Source organism: Phacochoerus africanus, chromosome 5 (assembly GCF_016906955.1).
Source record: "Phacochoerus africanus isolate WHEZ1 chromosome 5, ROS_Pafr_v1, whole genome shotgun sequence".
Lineage (NCBI taxonomy): Eukaryota > Metazoa > Chordata > Mammalia > Artiodactyla > Suidae > Phacochoerus > Phacochoerus africanus.
In genome coordinates, this window is record NC_062548.1 from 9,253,970 (window position 1) to 9,272,589 (window position 18,620).

Here is an 18,620-nt window from a genome sequence, read left to right on the forward strand (position 1 = left end):
TCAGTTCTGCCTGGGGACTGCAGTGGGAGGACTTCAGGGGAGCCCCTGCCTGAAGGGAGAGGGACTGGGAGCAGGCTGAGTGCCCCTGGGGCCTGGGCTGGGGGCTGGGGCTCTGCCCACCAGCAGCCCCCTTCTCCTCCTCTCTGTGGGGCAGGAGCTGGGCAGAGACTCATGGCTGCCAACCCCTCCCTCAAAGAGCCTGAGCTGGTCCTGCTGCCAGTCCTTCCCCTGGGAGGAGAGAGACACCAAGGGGGTGGCAGAAGCAGGGGGCTGAGGTGACAGAGGACTTGCCCTTCAGTGGGAAGATGGGGGCTGAGAGCCCTGGGTCATGGCTCCCTTTGCACTGACCACAGGGAGGACCTTTTGAAATACAAGAAAAGAAGAAGCAAGACTGATAAAGGAAGTGACGGTCGCCATGGGGGTGGGCAAGTTTGGGGAAGGCTGCCACCTCCCTCGGTCCTTTGAAGGAGCCTGGTCCTCCCTCTCCTGGGGCCCACACTCTCCCCAGCAGCCACCCCAGAGGCCTCTCCTCCGGCCTCGAGGGCTCTGCTTGTCTTCTCATCCCCGGGAGGAGAGTGAGGCCATGGGGCTGCCCCTGCTGCTGCCCCTGCTGCTGCCCCTGCTGCTGCTGCCACCGGCATCTCTGCAGGGTGGTGAGTGGCCAGAACTGCCCTGCTCTGCCCAGGACCTGGGGAGGGGCCGTGGCCAGCTGGCTGTGGAAGGGGTCCCCTGGGGGAGCCGGCCAGGCCTCCCACCCCCAGCAAACAAAGGGCTGGTCCCACAGTGCTGGGGCCCCCAACCCCTCACCTGCCTCCCTGCCCCAAGCCTGGAGAGGGGCGCATCCAGGCCGGAGGGCCAGTCCTACCATCTGTCACACTAATGCCCCTGGTGCAGGTGCCAGATGGTCTGGGGTCACCTTCACTGTCTCTCCTGGTGGCTTCAGAGTCTCTCCCTCTCCCTCCTCTAGATCACTGGGCACAACCATACTTTCAGTTTGAGATGAACCAGCCAACACAACTCTCAGCCCCTGAGGGTGGCTCCATCCGCATCCCCTTCTCCTTCGACTACTCCCAGGACTCAGGCAGGGTTTCCAATGTGAATATATCCTGGAGATGGAAACACTTCCATGGGGATTTCATCTACAAAACGACCCCCCGACTCATCCATAAGAACTTCGAGAACCGGCTCCTCCTGAACTGGGAAGAGGGTATGAAGAACGGCTCCCTCCAGATCTTGAACCTACGGAGGGAGGACGAGGGTTCGTACTTCTGCCGAGTGGAGATGATCACAGAGAAATACGCTGCACAGAAGTGGCAGTCCATCCAGGGGACCGAGCTCACGATCACACACGGTGAGTCCAGCTGTCCTGCCTGAGGCTCCTGGAGGCCACGGGTGCCTCAACCCCAGGCCTGGCCCCTCTTCCTGGCTCTTCTCGCAAACTCCTCTCCCTGCCCCTCCAGCTCCTCTCTAGGCCTCCGCCAACCTTCCCCTTTTCCCCTGCATCTTCCCCCAAGCAGGGCTGCCTTCCTTGCCCATCCCTCCCCCAACCCTCCAGATCCAGCCCCTCCCCCGCCCCGTCCCCGGCACCTTCCAGGCCCCCAGCTCTCCTCCCTCCTGCTGCCCCTGTCCTTGCCCCAGTCCTCCGAGTGGACGGGACACCTTCAGGATGCGGCTGCCTCCCCCGTCACGAGTTCCTATGTGGAGGCCCAGTTACCCCATGTCTGTGTCTCCCCCACAGCCCTGAGCTCAGCCTGGCACACAGAGTGGGTACCCACCGGTGGCCCGAGGAGCCCCATCTCCTGGCCACTCCCCATCACCTGCCTTCCCAACCTCCCCCCCCCCGCTCTGCCCCCCAGAACACGGCCCTCAGCGCTCCGCCCCCAGCCCCCCTCTCCTCCCCATCTCCTCTCCCCCGCCTCCGTCCACTCTACCCTCCTTGCCTCTCACTCCCCCCACCTCTCCCTGGGTTGTTCTAGTCACACTGTCCCCCTCGTCCAGCCTGGCCTTGCTCCTCTGTCCTGGTCATGAAGCGGCAGCAGCAGCAGTAACAACAGCTCCCGCCGACTGCGCTCTGCGTCCTGGCTGGACAACAGGGGGCATCGCCCCAGCTAGCCTTCCCCACGACCCCCAGTGACAGTCGGCACTGCTGCCACCCTCCTGTTACAGGAAGGGAAAGTGACGCTCACAGAGCAAACACCTGCCAAGGTCACTCCTGGTGCAGGTGGGATTTGACCCTTCCCCCCCGCCCCGTTTAACCCCAGAGCCTCCTCTCTTAACCACTGGCTGCTCAGCCTCACCTACTGACCTGATCATCTTCTTATCTTAACTATTTTTAACCTGATAATGGATGTGTAGCATCAATAGATCTTCCTCTGTCACTCTGGGCTATCAGAACTTGAACCTCAGTTTATCTGTCTCCAGAGCAGGGGGCAGGGGGTTTCTCCCAGGCACAGGCAATAACCAGGTGTGTCTTCTGTTGATAAATTTCTTTGAAAATTAAAAATTGATTAAGTTGGTTTGATTTTTATAATCACTCGTGCTGGCAATTTTAAACAGCATCACGCTGGATTACTGCTCCTGGCCAGCAGAGACCCTCTCCCTGTCTCCTCCTTGGAAAACCCCTGCCCTGTCTTGACCACCATGCTGGTTTTAGAGCAAAGAGACAGTGACTCACAATGTAAGTGAAGCAAGACAGACGTGCATTAGTATTTCCTGCACCTCCTCCATATTTCCTTAAGTAACATTTTTTGGGCAACTCTGGTTCTCCTTAAATCCCTCTTCTTCCTTTCCTAATTCTTCCTTCCTTTTCTCATTTCTCTGTTTCAATCACATTTACTATGAGTTTTTCCATCAATAAGTTGTCAATTAATTGAGCATCTGTCTGTGTGTCATGTGGCGGTGAAAAGAGAAAAGGAGGGGAGCAGAATCAGTGGAGAGAGGTGCTGGGGGTGCCGCTTTGTTCAGATGGAACCAGGAGGGCCTCTGGGACAGCTGCTCAAACAGGGTAAATGAGGAGAGTTTTGAGGGGATGCAGGGTAAGGAAACCAGTCAGGGACAGGGAGACACCTGGAAGCAGCCACAAGCCTAAGGAGCAGGGGAAGAAGTAGGTCCTGGAGCCCAGAAAGGAGCCGTGGCCTCTGAGGAGAGAGAGTCCGCATGCCTGTGACAGCTAGTTTTATGTGTCCACTCAGTTGAGCTAAGGGACCCCCAGATCGCTGGTAAGACATTATTTCTGAGTAGGTCTGTGAGACTGTTTCCAGAAGAGATGAGCAGTAGGTGGGCACCATCTGGTCCCTTGAGGGCCTGGACAGAACAATAATGGAGAGAAAGGGCACAGCTGCTCCCCCCTTGAGCTGGGATAGCCAGCCTCGCCTGGCCCAGACCTCAGCGCTCCTGGTTCTCAGGTCTTTGGGAATAAGACAAGGATTTACACCCTGGCCCTCCTGGTTCTCGGGTCTTTGGGTTTGGACTAGAACTACACCACGCACCTCCACCCCTGCAGATGCAGACGTTGAGACAGCTCAGCTCTCAGAGTCACGAGAGCCAGTCCCTCACAAGAAAACCCTATTTCTCCATCTGTACATATGGTATTGGTTCTTGTTTCTCTGGAGAACCCTGACTAATACAACGCCCATCAAGGAAGCATCCAAGGGCTAGGCTCTGACCTGCATCTCCCTTCATCTCCGGCTGGTGACTCCCACTGGCCAGCAAAGCCAGAAAGCTCACAGCCGGACTCCACCAAGACCTGCCTCCACGGGCACAGAGCAGGATGGAGAAGAGCTGGGAGGGGACCTGCAAAAGCCAGCAGAAAAGTCCAGCCGAGGCACAGATGTGTAGGAAGTGAGAGAAAGTTCTGAAAAAGAAGTCCCAGTCAAGAGGTAGCAGCAAGGGCCAAGGCCGTGAGGTGGGACAGGTGTGGCTGAGCAGAGGAAGAAACTCAGGTGACAGGAGGTGAGGGCAGGACAGGCAGGTCCAGTGTGGCTTTGACAGCCAGGGAGAGAACTTGCCCTCTGAGGATGATGGGGCTGGTGAGGCTTTCCTGCAGAGGAGCTCCGTCATGTGATTTATGTCCTAACTGTGTCCTTCTGGCTGTTGTGTGAAAAATAAGACCACACAGGTGAGCCAGGTCACAGCAGGGAGACCAGTGAGAGATGGTGCGGCTGGATGAGGGTGACAGCAATGGCGGGTGAGAGGTCACCAGAGGCTGGTTATATTCTGAAGACAGGGCAGACAAGATGTGCACATGATGGGAGAAGGGCATCCTGAAGGAGAGGGTTCCACTTACTGAAAGGGGGAGATGGGGGAGGAACAGGTTTGGGAAGAAATCCAGAGTTCTGTTCAGGACGTCTTCCATCTGAGAGGTTACCAGACAGACAAAAGGAGGCGTGAGTAGGCAGTGACATATGACAGTCTGAGGGCTGGGGGAGAGCCGGCCAGATGTGTACGTTTGGGGGTTTTCTGCATATCGCTGGTGGTTGATGCCATAGGAGCGGATAAGATTACCTGGGAAGTGAGTGTAGAGAGAGGAGGTCCCAGGACTGAACCCTGATGGTTACAGGTGGGAGGATGAGAAGGAATCAACAAAGAAGACTGAGAAGGAGCTGCTAGTGAGGCACGACAAGAGCCAAGAGAGACAGTGGTCCAGATGCCATGTGAGCAGCCCCTCTCATGAAAGGGAGAGTATCAAACGCCGAGACACTGAGCAAGTTGAAGACAAGGGGTGTAAGAGACCTAAATCCTGGATTTCCGTAGTGAGAAATGACCAGGTACTACCTAAAGCAGCAGAATCACGGAACAGCAGTAAATGCCTGTGATCAAGAAATATGAGGTTAATGCCAAAAAAACAGCCAAAGGGCCTGAAAACAGTTGCCTCTGGAGAGTGAGAACCAAGTGAGGAGGCTTCTGAAAGGCTGCTTTTTTAAGCTGTGTGGAATTCGATACTTCTTTGAATCTGTGCCCATACAACTCATCTAAAAACACATGCTATGTTTTAAAAATAATAAAGGTATAGGAAATACATTCTTGCACATCGTCCAAAAAATGGTCAAAAATGCAGATGGGGGTCAGATGAAAAGTTCACTCCTCTCTCTCCATTTTATCTCTCAGCCACCATCTCTTTCTGTAGAAACGTTCTCTTTACAGATATAGATGTAGATACAGATATACAGACACAGATCACATAAAATCAAACTGCATACTTTTTTGTTCCTCAAATTGCTATTTTTACTTCCTAGACTTCAACTGTCTTTCCCCTTCAGGACACACATATCTATGCCTTTCTTTTTAAATGACAGCATGGTCTCCCACTGTAACAATGTATCATAGTCTATTTCATCAGTCTCCTTTTTAAAAAATATTTAGGTTGTTGCCACATCACAAAGCTGCAGAGAGCACAGTTAAATATTAAATTCAAAGGCACTGGGGAGTTCCCATGGTCGTGGCTCAGTGGTTAACGAGTCTGACTAGGAACCATGAGGTTCAATCCCTGGCCTTGCTCAATGGGTTAAGGATTCGGCATTGCCATGAGCTGTGGTGTAGGTCACAGATGCGGCTTGGATCTGGCGTTGCTGTGGCTCTGGCATAGGCCAGTGGCTGCAGCTCTGATTGGACCCCTAGCCTGGGAACTTCCATATGCTGCAGGAGCAGGCCTAGAAAAGGGAAAAAGACCAAAAAAAAAAAAAAAAAGGCACTGGCCTTTGAATATAGGGGCCAGTATTTCCTAGCACAGAAATCACTGGGTCAAAGGGCAGGGATGACTTTTTTTACTTTTTTTTTTTATCTTTTTGCTATTTCTTGAGCCACTCCCACAGCATATGGAGATTCCCAGGCTAGGGGTCCAATCGGAGCTGTAGCCACCGGCCTACACCAGAGCCACAGCAATGCGGGATCTGAGCAGAGTCTGCAACCTACACCACAGCCCACAGCAACGCCAGATCGTTAACCCACTGCGCAAGGGCAGGGACCGAACCCGCAACTTCACGGTTCCTAGTCGGATTCGTTAACCACTGTACCACGACGGGAACTCCACTTTTTTACATTTTGATAGATATTCCCAAATGCATTCCCCAAAGCTGTGCCAACACATGCTCCCCTTGTGCCAACACTGGGTATTTTCTCCACTCAGATCAATGAAAGAAACAGACTTTTGTTGTTTTAATCTTCATTTCTAAAAATTATGAACAGATATTACCATCCGAGTTATGTCCTCATTTTATGAAATGAATCAGATTTGCAGTGTTTTTTGTATATTCCTCTTCTAAAATCTTCTGAGAATTACCTGTTCCTTAAATTTTTGCAAGAATTAATCTTTAACTATCCTGAGCTTAGGCTCTTTATGAAAGGTATTTCTTTAAAATAATGTTCTCACTTCTCAGTCTACCTATCGGTTAAAGTTTACAATGTCTTAAATCCATTTAAAAATTTTTTTGTTAGTATCAGAAAATCATCCATTTCACAGAGGTTTTAGGTTAGCAACGTGTTACTGAGCACACACTCATGATTTCAACAGACTCTTTATCCTTGTTAGGTTTACAAGAACTTTGCTTTCTTGTTTTTTTTCTATAAATAACCACTTCCTGCATTTATTATTCCTTCTGCTTTTCCATTTCCTAAAAAACTTATTCCTACATAGGATTTCAATACTTTCAAACTATGGGTTTATTTAAAGCTGGCTCCTCTCTGTTTGGCCTTTTTTTTTTTTTTTTTGGAAATTCACTATTTCATTCATTTAAAAAATTTCTCCCCATTTTAAATAATAAAAGCATTTAATACTATGAATTTAGCTTAGAGTGTATCTTCAGTCAAATTCCACAAGTTTTTTTTTACATGCAATGCACCTGTTTTCTTTTTTCTTTTTTTGGCTTTTTAGGGCTACACCCACAGCATTTGGAAGTTCCCAGACTAGCGGTCGAATAAGAGTTACAACTGCTGGCCTATGCCACAGCCTCAGCAACGCAGGATCTGAGCCATGTCTGTAACCTACACCACAGCTCACAGCAATGCCAGATCCGTAACCCACTAAGCAAGGCCAGAGATTGAACCCACATCCTCATGGATACTAGTTGGGTTGGTTACCACTGAGCCACAATAGGAACTCCTTGTTTTATTTTCCAAATAGCATGTTATTATATATATTTCTTTGACTAAGAATTTAAAATGTTTATCTGATTGAGAGATAATAATTCACTATTACTAATTTCTAGTAAGAATGGACAGAATTTGGTCCACACTAAACCTGAGGATTTTATTGGAGTTGGTTTTTCTGTATGTGGCTTAGCATTAAGTCAATTTTTTAATGGTGCCTTAAACATCTACAAAGAATTTTTCTTGCAGGAAATAAAGTTCAATATATAGTCATTTAACCTTAGTAATATACTTGCAATTTATACTAGGTGCTTTACAAATGTCTTCTCACGTGTTAAAACAATCATGTAGAATAGCTGCAGCTGGCACTGGGCCCACCTGGAATGCAGGAACAGGCTGTGCACCAGGACTTCTACGGAAACTTGCTGCTGGAGACCGTGGCAGCTGCCAGAGGGCTCGCAGTGGATGGAGCAGTGGCAGCCAGAGCAGCAGGACCCCTGCCCACACGCCAGCACCCAATGCACACAGCCTCCCCTCACGCACTCCAGACCTCTGTCACCAGCTCAGGGTGGGTGCAAAAAATTACAAAGCTTCATAATCACCCCAAGGCCACAGAGAGCAAATATGAATGTTATTTCCCAAAAGGCTGAGTGAGATTAAAGAAATGCTTGCTTCTGATGATGAGGAAGAGGTATCTTCTAAAGTAAAAAAGGCTTATGTCCCAAGGCTAACAGGAACTGTTAAAGGTAAATTTGCTGAAATGGAGAAACAAAGACAGGAGAAACAAAGAGAATGGAGGAGAAAAGAAAAGGCAGAATTGAGCGGGATGTGTTAGAAAAGAGGAAGACTCAACATGAATTAGCAAAAAGGACCAAGCTGAACGATACGGAACTGATTCAGCACCAGAGGAAGGAGATGATTCACTACTCCTAACAGTGGTACCTGTCAAGTCACACAAAACATCTGTAAAAACAAAAAGGAATTTCAAAGATCTAGAAAGAGAGCTAGAAGAAAAGGAAAAGGTCAAGTATGAAGAAGATAAAAGAATAATATACGAAGAACACTGATCTCTCAAAGAAGCCAAGTGTCTTTCGTTGGTCATGGATGAAGAACTGGAAAAGGAGGCAAAAAAAAAAAGAAGAAGAAGAATCGTTTTCTCCTGAAAAATTGAAAATGACTTTGAAGAATCAGAAAGACAAAGATAAGAAAACTGAAGGAAGCAAGGTGAGGAGGAAGCAAGAAAACCTTTAGAAGAGAGGTGTGCTTTTGAAGAAGCAGGGAGGCAAATGGTAAATGAAGAGGAAGAAAACCAAGGCACAGAAAACATTTTTAAAGGGTACCACAATGGTACACTCAGACTCCGTTCTGAAGAAATAGACAAAGGAGGGAAAATGAAAAAAGGAAACCAGAAGAAGAAGCCAAAAGCAGAACAGAGGAAGAAAAGAAGGCATTTGCTGAAGCAAGGAGAAGCAATGGAGTAGATGATGACTCTCCAGAGATATAAAACATTATCTCTCAAGAACCTCTTCCACCGGGAAACCTGGAAATTAATTTTGACAAACTATTAAAACAAAAATGGGCAGCTCCCATCATGGCGCAGTGTAAATGAATCCGACTAGGAACCATGAGGTTTTGGGTCCGATCCCTGGCCTCACTCAGTGGGTTAAGGATCTGGTGTTGCCGAGAACTGTGGTGTAGGTCGAAGACGTGGTTTGGATCCTGTGTTGCTGTGGCTATGGCGTTGGCCGGCAGCCATAGCTCCAATTTGACCCCTAGCCTGGGAACCTCTATATGCTGTGGGTGCGGCCCTAAAAAGAAAAAAAAGAAAAAAAAAAGAAGAAGAAAGAAGTTGAACAGAGTAGGAACAGAAGCATAAACTAGTGCTGGAAAAACAGGAGTATGAACAACTGAGGCAAGAAATAGGTGAGAAAAGAGGAAGAAAATGAAACTTATGAACTGAGCAGGAAATATGAAGAATTAAAAAGGAGTGGCTCTATTCAATCTAAAAATCTAAAAAGCAAGTTTGAAAAAACTGAAACCATTGTCTGAAAAAGAAATACAGCAATAGAAGAACAAGCAAGAAGAGTGACTGACCTTGAAATTAAAAAATGAGAAGCAGTGGAGTTCCCAGTGTGGCTCAGCTGTAACAAACCCAACTAGTATCCATGAGGTTGCAGGTTCAATCCCTGATCTCGCTCAGTGGGTTAAGGATCCGGCATTGTTGCCAAGAGCTTTGGTATAAGTTGAGACTGAGCTCAGATCTTGTGTGGTAGACACAGCTCTGACTCAACCCCTAGCCTGGGTACTTCCATATGTCGCAGGTGCGGCCTTAAAAAAGAAAGAAAGGAAGCCGGGGGGGGGGGGGGGAGAAGCAGAAAACTTTCAAGACCAAGATGTTGCTATTTCAAGACCAAGATGTTGCTATTAAGCCTGAAAAAAAAAAAAAAAAGTGAGGCTCCATTTACTCATAAAGTGAGGATGACAGCTGGACTTGAATGAATGGCTAAGGCAAGAAAGAACAACAAAGAAGGATTGAAGAGCAAACGTTACTATGCATGCAGTTTGAACAAAAGGAAACTGCTGCAGCACTACAAAAGAAAAGAGGAGGAAGAAGAGGGTAGTACCATGAATGGCTCCACTATCGAAGATGACGAGCAAACCAGAGGAGGAGCTCTGTGGCTCAAGAAATCTCTAAAACACACAAGGACTGTAGATAGTGAGCCAGTGAGATTTACTGTTAAAGTAACAGGAAAACCCAAACCAGAAATTACTTGCTGCTGTGAAGGAGAGATAGTGCAGGATGGAGAAGTTTATTGAAAGAGAAACTTACTGCCTCTATTTACCAGAAACTGTCCCAGGAGGAGGAGATTAAATACGCAAAGCAGTGAACAATAAAGGCTCTGCAACTGGTGCCTGTATTCCTACCACTGAAAGTAAGAATTAATCACTCTTTTAATCTGGAACTTTTATTCTATTAAAAAAATTTTTTTTCCTTTAAAAAAATCACTTTTCTTCTCTTTTTTAGTTGATGACTACTAGGTCCCCTTCTCTGTCCCTGGAATGAACTCCCCCTCTCCCTCTCTCCAACTTTCTCACTACATCCATCTTTTCTGCGGCAGGGCCAAAAAAAAAAAAAAAGGAAACCAAAAGTGCCACTAGGTTGACTTCTTACTCCATTCCCTAACAGTCTTCAAAACAAAAGCTCATGTGATTACCAAAGTCTTCCTTTTCAAATGAACACCAGATTCATCACCATATTATGCAGAAGTTAATGTGTAATTTAATGGGGCAAAGTGGGAAATTCACTCAGTTATTCTATTAGAGCCTGTTACAAAGGCTATCTATTTCCCTGTTTACAGCAATTGTTTTTTAAAAAAAACCACAGACATATTATTTTGAGTGAAAGAAGACCATTTATGAACTATTCACACCTAAAATTAGTTTAAAAGAGCTGAGACTTAATGAACTTGGAACCTATCAATTTCAGTGGGGTTTTTTTTTCTCAGTACTATATCATTTTGGTTGCTGTAGTTTCAAAGTCTTTCTGAAGCAGAGACATGAGGGAGTAGGGGTATCATTTCTCCCTCTGTGTGGAGAGAAAAAAGTTAAAAGACTTTTAAGAAACAACTACCAGAGTAAATCTGATGGAAACCACTGCCTATTACCCTTTTATTTTTTTGTCTTTTTTAGGGCCACACCAGTAGCATATGGAGGTTCCCAGGTTAGGGGTCGAATCGGAGCTGTAGTGGCTGGCCCACAGCAACACAGGATCTGAGCCGCATCTGTGACCTACACCACAGCTCACCGCAACGTCGGATCCTTAACCCACTGAGCAAGGCCAGAGATCGAACCCCAAACCTCATGGTTCCTAGTTGGATTTGTTAACCACTGAGCCATGACGGGAACTCCCACGGCCTGTTACATACAGAGTTTTGAGTGCTAAGAACATTAAACATGTACTTTTCAAATGTTCATCACATTTAAGGTTATAAAGCAAATTTATGTTGTGACCTTGTCTGAACAAACTATATTTTAATGAGGAAACTTTGTATTAATAGTTCATGCAAGAAAAAACACTTCCAACATAATCAAAGATTTCAAGATCCAAGCGAATTAGATTTAGGGAAAATGGCACAATCCTAAATTTTAAGTTTTTAAAGTCAGTTTGTAAATAATGAAATACCATGTTCTGTTATCGAGCTGTTTTATATTTTAATTTTCTGGAAATCAATTTTATTTTACAATGTAAACCCATAATAAAGTAACTTCTGTATTTTGAAAAAACATGTAGTAGTTCCCATCGTGGTACAGTAGTTAATGAATCCGACTAGGAATCATGAGGTTGTGGGTTCAATCCATGGCCTTGCTCAGTGGGTTGAGGATCTGGTGTTGCCGTGAGCTGTGGTGTGGGTTGCAGATGCAGCTCGGATCCCGTGTTGCTGTGGCTCTGGCAGAGGCCAGTGGCTACAGCTCCGATTAGACGCCTAGCCTGGGAACCTCCATATGCCATGCGAGTGGCCCAAGAAATGGCAAAAAGATAAATAAATAAATAAATAAATAAATAAATAAAAACATGTAAAGGACAAACACTGTTTGAACCCACTTCTATGAGGTACCTAGAGCAGACAAATTTTTAAGTTTCAGAAAGAATGGTGGGTTCCAGGGGCTTGGGAAGGGGAACGGGGAGTTAGTGTTTAATGGGGATAGAATTTCAGTTTGGAAAGATGAAAAAGTTCTGAAGATGGGACGGTGGTGATGGCTGCACAATAATGTGAATGCACGTCATGTCACTGAACTATACACGTAAATGTGATTAAAATGGTAAATTTTATGTTATGTAGATTTTACAATTAAAATTGTTTTTTGATTCTGTGATTGGCTGCTCCCTATTTGTAGGTGATGAAATGAGGTTCTGAGGTCACAGCACTGGCTAGCGGTAGAGTCAGGATTTAAACAGAGTGAAGTAGATCACAAGCTTCCAGCATTTCTCCTTATGGGAAAGCCTCAGAGACTTGCTCCCCTCCAAACCAGCCAACAGCTGTCACCCAGACACCTCCAGTCTTTAAATGGATAATTTTATTATTTCTCATGTCTTCCTAGCCCAGACAACCACCCTGAGCTCCACCACCACTGCTGCCACCACCACTGCTGCCACCACCACTGCTACCACAGCTGGCCTCGGGACCTCAGAGAACCAAAGGCATTCGGGGTCTTGGCCCCTGAGTACGGAAGCTACCGTGGGGATAGCAGGCGCTGTGCTTATAATAGCAATTGTGGGACTGATTTTGTGCCTCTGGTGGGAGAAGAGGAAAGGTAAGTGGTCCAGGACCCCCAATCTCTCCCTGAGATTCCCAGCTGGGAGTTGCTCAGAACCTATGTGCATCAGAATGAACCAGGTGCACTTAAATAAAAATGCAGATCCCCGCTGGGCTTAAGGTCTGGGCTTGGGAACCTGCATTTTGGTTCATGGGAAGGGCAGGGTCTGCGCCCTGGAAAAAGGCAGGAGAGAGCAGAAGGGAATAGGAAGTTGGAAACACTCAAAGAACACTGGTTGGGTGCCCATTTTCCAGAGCCTGGCTTATAACTGGAGGTACAAAAGCATGTAAAGCACTGCTTTATTCCTGCTTTCAGGAAACTCAGAGGGAGACCGGGGGTGGGGTGGGAGTAGGGGGACAACTGCCTCAAGGGCTGACTGACTCGCTTGGAAAGAGATACGGTAGGCTGGGAGGAAGGAAGGATAATCCAGGAGGACTTCGAGAGGAAGAGACATCTGCAAAAACTCGCAAAGGATGAAAAAGAATTAGCCAGGTTGTATGGGTGGCATAGAAGTCACTGTCCTTCAACGGGAAGGCACCATTCTGGGAACTTTGAGTCACTTATTGCTGTGTAGGAGGCAGGAGATGACAGAAGAGCTTGTGAATCACATCTGAAAGCCTCTGCTCCCAGAGGCAACGCGAAGAAGCAAAGTGGCAAACTTGGCTTGGCCTTGCAGATATATGCCAGTCAGCAATGCAGGGGCCAAAGATGAGCCAGGCTGGAGTCAGTCTAAAATGGTTCTTTTAGCTCTGCAGGGCAAAAACCACAGGGCTTGTCTCCTGAGAGAGAGGATGAGGGTTAAGAGAGGAAGAGAAAATGTGACAAAGGCACTGAGGAAATACAAAATGGTATTTGACGATCAACACGAATGAGAAGCCATAGAACTGTAAAGGCATCATTCACGTGGTTATGTTTTTTCCCAGCAGTATTCCACCATGCAGGTTTAGAAACCTTTAGAAATTGTTCGTCAGGGGTTGTATTCAGCTGCTAGCATCAGAAGTTAACAGTGTGGTAAACAACACAGAGGGCTTTTCCTTCCTCACCGAAAAGGATCCAGACAGAGTTCTCATGTGGCTCAGCAGGTTAAGGACCCAGCATTGGCACTGCAGTGGCCTGGGTTCCTTCTCTGGCTCAGGAACATCCACATGTTGTGGGTATGGCCCAAAAAAACTTAAAAATAAAAGGACTGGAGCCAGACAGTAGAGGCCACTTAAGCACGTGGGCTCCTACCTTTCTGCTCACTGTGCCAGATACCGGCTTCTACCCTGAAGGTTGCCCCACGGCTCAAAAAAGCTGCTGGGACTCCCGCTGTTATTTGAGAATCTAAGTGGGAAAATGGAAGAAGGAGGCATGGTCAAAAAGACTATGCCCCAGCTGTCTGTCCTGTTCAAGAGCCTCTCTCCAAGTCCTACCCACAACTTCACCTTATTTCTTACTGGCTAGATTTAGTCATAGGTCCCACATCGCCCTACAGAGGGGCACTCTGACATTCCCAGTCAAGTCAAGGTTCCGCAACTGAAAAAGAAGTGAGTGGGTATTGGGTAAGCAAAGCGCATTCCCATCCAGGACTGGAGATGCGTCAAGTAAGTGTGACAGAAGGACAGGGGAACACAGAAGGTCAAGGAGCCAGTGAGAGGGCCCAGATGGAGAGTAGAGGGCTCAGCAGGGAGTGTGGATCATCTGAAAGAAAGTAGATCCTCAAGGGACAAGAGTTCAGTGAGGTCAAAGCACAGCTACAGAGGGATGGTGACAAAAATCAGCTGGAAGGAAAGACAGTGGAGCCTAAAAATGATGCTAGTATTTACTAAGTCAGAGTTCTCAGGCTCGGTGATTTTTTTTTTTTTTAAGCCTAATTGTGGAGTGGAGGTCTCTGGAGTTGGCAGGGTGGGGAGACAGGAGAGTCCAGTGTGTTCAGAGGGTCATTCCCATGAATGATGCGATCTCCCAGGGTGGTGCTGGCTGGTGGAGAAGAGGTGTGTGAACCAGGGGCCAAACCTTTGGGAAATGCTGCGGAGACTTGAGAAGGATGTAGAGGGAGAGGGCTGCGGGGAGACAGCACAGGTTTCAAAGGGTACAGAGGAATGGGCTGCAGGGCCAACGCGGATTCCAGCCCAGAGGATCACAAAATGGATAAGCACAACAGCCGCCACTCAGAAGGGCAGCCAAAGAAGCTGGCTTATGAGGACAGGAGGGAGCAGTGGTGCCTGTGACAAGGGGGCAGGGGCAGGTCTCAGCAGAGGAAGGACCAGGTTGGGGGATGCCCTGGACTCCAAGGAAGGGGAGGAAGCAACGGGAAAGCTCAGGAGAGAGCAGGGTGAAGGGCCTCAGGGTGCAGGGAGGGCTGCTCTCCCGATTGCTGCCGAGGACAAGGCAGGACAGATATGGGTGGCCTTAGGGTGCCAGCTGGGTCCGGCTCTGAGTCCCAGGTCCTTCCCAGGTGGGTTTCAGCAGCTCTGGTCCCTCCAAGGATGGACTCAGAGTGGGACGGGGCAGGGCAGGCAGGGAGGGCACAGGCCTCCGTGGATGGCACCCTGACAGGCTGTCCGTCCCCCTGCAGGTCTGCAGACTAAAGCCAGAACCCCCGCCAGGTGAGCACTTGTCCTCCAAGGGGTGGGGCGGGGGGTCTGGTTTCGGGAGCCTCTCGCAGCCGCTGCCCTCCTGGCCGCTCCATCCCCTGACCGGCCAGGCCCTCCCCTTCCTGAGCTGCCACCTCCTTAAGAAATCAGGAGCAGTGCACCAGCACTGTCACTGGTGCTGTCCCGGAATGGCTCCCCTTGTCCTCCTCTGGTCCCCGTTTCTAAGCTTTCCTCCCTTTCCATCCTGGTTCTCTCAGCCTTGAACATCACCCCGCCTGGACACACCCCTTCCACTCCTCCCACTCTGGTTCCTCCCTCCTGCACCTCTTCTAACCTGTCCTTTCCCCTGTGTCGTGGCAAAGGGCCTCTTGCTTTCCCGAGCACGCGCCCTCCTCGCCCACCCGCCCTTCTCCTCTCCGCCCCCTCCCTCCACCTCCACACTCTTCCTTCTCACAGCCCCTCCCTCCTCCTCTCCCTCCTGACTCTTGCCAGCTGCCCTCCTCCCAGGATGCTGCCTCCTCCAGGGACCCTGGCCTGAGCACCGCCCACAGACCCGGATTAGCTTCCTGGGTTTCATCCTCCACTTGGAACCGAGGCGCTGCAGCAGAGAGGACAGCAGCCCCCCCACCCCATTTCTCCTCCCTGTGCCCCTCAGATAAAGCCATTTCCCTAGAACAATCCACCTTCAGTCAGCTCACAGGGACGGGGCTACACCGCAAATGGCCCCTCAACCCCGGCCTCAAACCTCTGCCCTCATCTTCTCAGTCAGTCCAGGAGGTCACAGAGCCCCCCCACAAGGAGAACCAGCCCCAGGCGGGTGTGAACTCTGTCCTGCCCAGCCTCTAACCCATTGCCCACCCTCCTGTTCCCATGCAGAGGATCCTTCCAGAACCTGGAGGAGAAATACCAGAACATTGGGAACAAAGGTAAGTCCCGCCACCATGCTTCCTGCTCTCCACCTGGGCCTTCCTTCCTCCCCACACCCCCTCCCCACATACCTGCCCTCAGCATCCTCCTCTCTCCCCTGCCTCACCCACCTTCCCCCAGACGACCTCACCCCTGGAGCCCCCTGCCCATTTCTCTACCCTGCCTGCCAGCCCACCTGACCCCAGACATTTTTACTTTTTCTAGTGCAACAGACAAACCCCAAGCTGGACCAAAATGTAAGCAGCTCAGACTTGGCCTGAAATATTACAGGGAAGTTTGGAGAAGGTGGGGTGGAAGGAACAGAGGGACTGTGGTGTGGGCAGGGCACTCGGCATAGGATCCCTGCTCTGAGAGGGGACAGCCCCCACCCCCTGTCTAACCCCCTTCCCTCTCCATTCTCACCCAGGATGATGGCATCCTCTATGCCTCCCTCACCCTCCACAACGTGCCCTCACCGGCCACACCTACGTGCCCTCCCGCCCACGGGGGCCCCCAGGAAGAGACCCTGTACTCTGCCCTGAAGACCTAAGGACTGGGACGAGTGATGACCTCCTTAGGGTCAGCCGTGCACGGGGATCTCACTTCCCCATAATCACAGCCACACACAGACCGCTCAGAAGCCAGCAGGTGCCGAAGGCCACCGAGGACCTGAGCACCTACCTGCTCCAATTCCTCTTCGACTTCCCAGCCCTTGACCACACGAATAAAAGTACCTGTATGATTTGACCAATTGCATCTAAGGAGAAAGTGGTGTCACCCATAACTTCTGTTCCTCTGTCCAAAAAGGAACCATAATATACAGCTCACACCCAGACCCCTGCCCTTGTACTTTTGCTCAGTGACTGCTCAGGCCAGGGACCAGTACATCCCCAGTACTAGTAGCCCATCTGGAACCCACGTCTGCCCTCCTGATCTGACCATTCTACTTCCCTTATGATAACAACCAGCAAGTATTGTGTTTTACAAGCACCGCCCCACGTAAGCATCATCAACAGCCTCATATGGCACTGGATGTGCCCTTGGAGGCAGGATAACAAGAACCTGAACAGGTACAGGGCCTTTCCCAAGGCCACACAACTAGTAAGTGGCTGAGCCAGGATGGGACCCCAGAGCCGCCCTCTCAATGTCCTTCTCCCGGGACTCGGGTGTCATCACCTTCCCAGGTCCCCATACTGACAGGCCTCCCACAAGAAAGTGCAGTGGGCTACAGTGACACGGAGGAGGACGGGAAGAAGCCAAGAGAACGCATGTGGTTAGAGGTGACCCAAACCCACTAAATTGGTAACCTGGTTTATTAACACATCAACTGGACAACTCTGCCTTTCGCCATTTAACCTCATTGTGAACGAACAACCCCAACACTTCTCAGGTTCTCGGGGACCCTGGGAGAGCCGGCCCTCCTGCTCCCGGGGAAGGGGTCAGAGCACAGGGAGGAGGTGCGAGCACACGGCTATTCCTCAAAGAAGGCCATGGCGAGCTCCCCTGCGGCGTCTCTGCGCTGCGGCTCCTCCCTCGGCTCCGGCTCTTTTCCAACATCCTCCATGAGCTGCTCCAGATCCAGGTCCCTGGAGGCTTCATCGTCAGAGGGGACACTTCCAGCCTCCAGAATCCGTGGCTCCTGGGGTTCAGGCCCCTCTTTCCCCACCACGGGACAGGCCCCACAAGGAGCTGGTGGAGTCAGCCCCTCAGGCGCTATTCTAGCTTCTTTTTCCTCAGACGAGCTGCTTAGTGAGACCTTGCTTTGGGGAGCTTTAAATTTTTTCTTAGGGCCTAAATGAAAAAGTGACAAAACTAAGAGTCCTGTTTGGCCATCTGTTCTCACCTTTTACAAGTCAAACTCCTAAGTTTCTTTTTCCAAGCAATCTCTGGGAAAGATGACCTTTCTCAACAGAAAGAAAATGGGCTTTGGAATCAGAAAGACCCAAATTCAAGCCATGGATCAGTCATATGGTAGACATGGGTCTTGAGCACATTTTAAACCTTTTTAGCCTTAGTCTCCTATCTCTAAAACGGCTAATATTCAGTCATAGAGCTACTGAAAGAATTAAAGGGAATAAGCATAGAAGTATCTATCTAGCCAGCTCATGGAAAGATCAAAAAATGTTAGTTCCCACCTCCTTACCATTCTCTTACCCCTGAATCAAATCCAATAACAACCATTACATTTCTGCAAAGTATGTTGCTTTCTACAATTTGAAAGATGCCCTTTCGGCCTAATTTTCATTTTTTCTTAAAGTAATAAAAAAACTGTAGAATTGTTAAGAAATGACACAAGGAGGGGAAATGCAGACATGAACCTCATTTTCCCCACAGTTTTTCCCAAGTCTTGAGCCTTACCTGGCTGCTCTGGATCTGAATTCCCAGGCCCTTCCTTCCTTCTCATTAAGGGTACAGGAGGAGCTGCAGCTTCATTTCCCCGAGATCTCTTCACTCTCTTCCTTTGCAGGGTCGCATCTCCTCCATTTGTTACACCTGCATCACCCCCACCCCCCAACCAGGAAGGACGATGGTTTACTTCTCCCTGAATGACAGCAGAGCTAGGATCCAGAGAGTTCCCACATTTAGTCTCTGCTCTCCATCTTCCGCTCATCCACAATCTCATGAGCCCCCTCAGTCCCTTTCTTTTTCCCAAATATTTCCTTTTTTTTCCTAGGTCTTCTTCTTTTGTTTTTTGTTTATTTATTTATTTGTCTTTTTAGGGCCACACCTGCGCCATAT

The 18,620-nt window shown here is 49.0% G+C and overlaps 2 protein-coding genes and 1 pseudogene across 7 annotated transcripts in view; 2 read left to right on the plus strand and 1 right to left on the minus strand.

Annotated features, from left to right (window-relative positions):
* Positions 1-437: 437 nt before the first annotated feature.
* On the plus strand, positions 438-16,628 carry LOC125127113 (paired immunoglobulin-like type 2 receptor alpha). Of its 2 annotated transcripts, XM_047779683.1 has the most exons (7): positions 438-653; positions 968-1,351; positions 12,184-12,396; positions 14,957-14,987; positions 15,852-15,901; positions 16,107-16,138; positions 16,309-16,628. In XM_047779683.1, exons 1-7 carry the CDS (start codon positions 584-586, stop codon positions 16,429-16,431), a joined length of 903 nt encoding a protein of 300 aa, XP_047635639.1. In that variant the 5' UTR covers positions 438-583; the 3' UTR covers positions 16,432-16,628. The 2 variants fall into 2 exon arrangements, with proteins under 2 accessions (XP_047635639.1, XP_047635638.1); XM_047779682.1 differs by lacking the exon at positions 16,107-16,138 and having other exon boundaries at positions 439-653; positions 16,309-16,400.
* On the plus strand, positions 7,646-10,386 carry LOC125127114 (nexilin-like; annotated as a pseudogene).
* Positions 16,629-17,176: 548 nt separating the features above from the next.
* The window catches only part of ZCWPW1 (zinc finger CW-type and PWWP domain containing 1), a 33,115-nt gene continuing 31,671 nt past the window's right edge, over positions 17,177-18,620 (minus strand). For 2 of the 5 annotated variants that reach the window (XM_047779678.1, XM_047779677.1), the window contains exons 17-18: positions 18,240-18,374; positions 17,177-17,693 (exon numbers count right to left, since the gene is read on the minus strand). In XM_047779678.1, coding sequence (XP_047635634.1) covers positions 17,353-17,693; positions 18,240-18,374 — 476 coding nt within the window. In that variant the 3' untranslated portion in view covers positions 17,177-17,352. Of the gene's footprint in view, positions 17,694-18,239; positions 18,440-18,620 lie in introns of those variants that run through there. The other 3 variants (XM_047779679.1, XM_047779681.1, XM_047779680.1) reach the window with 2 other exon arrangements.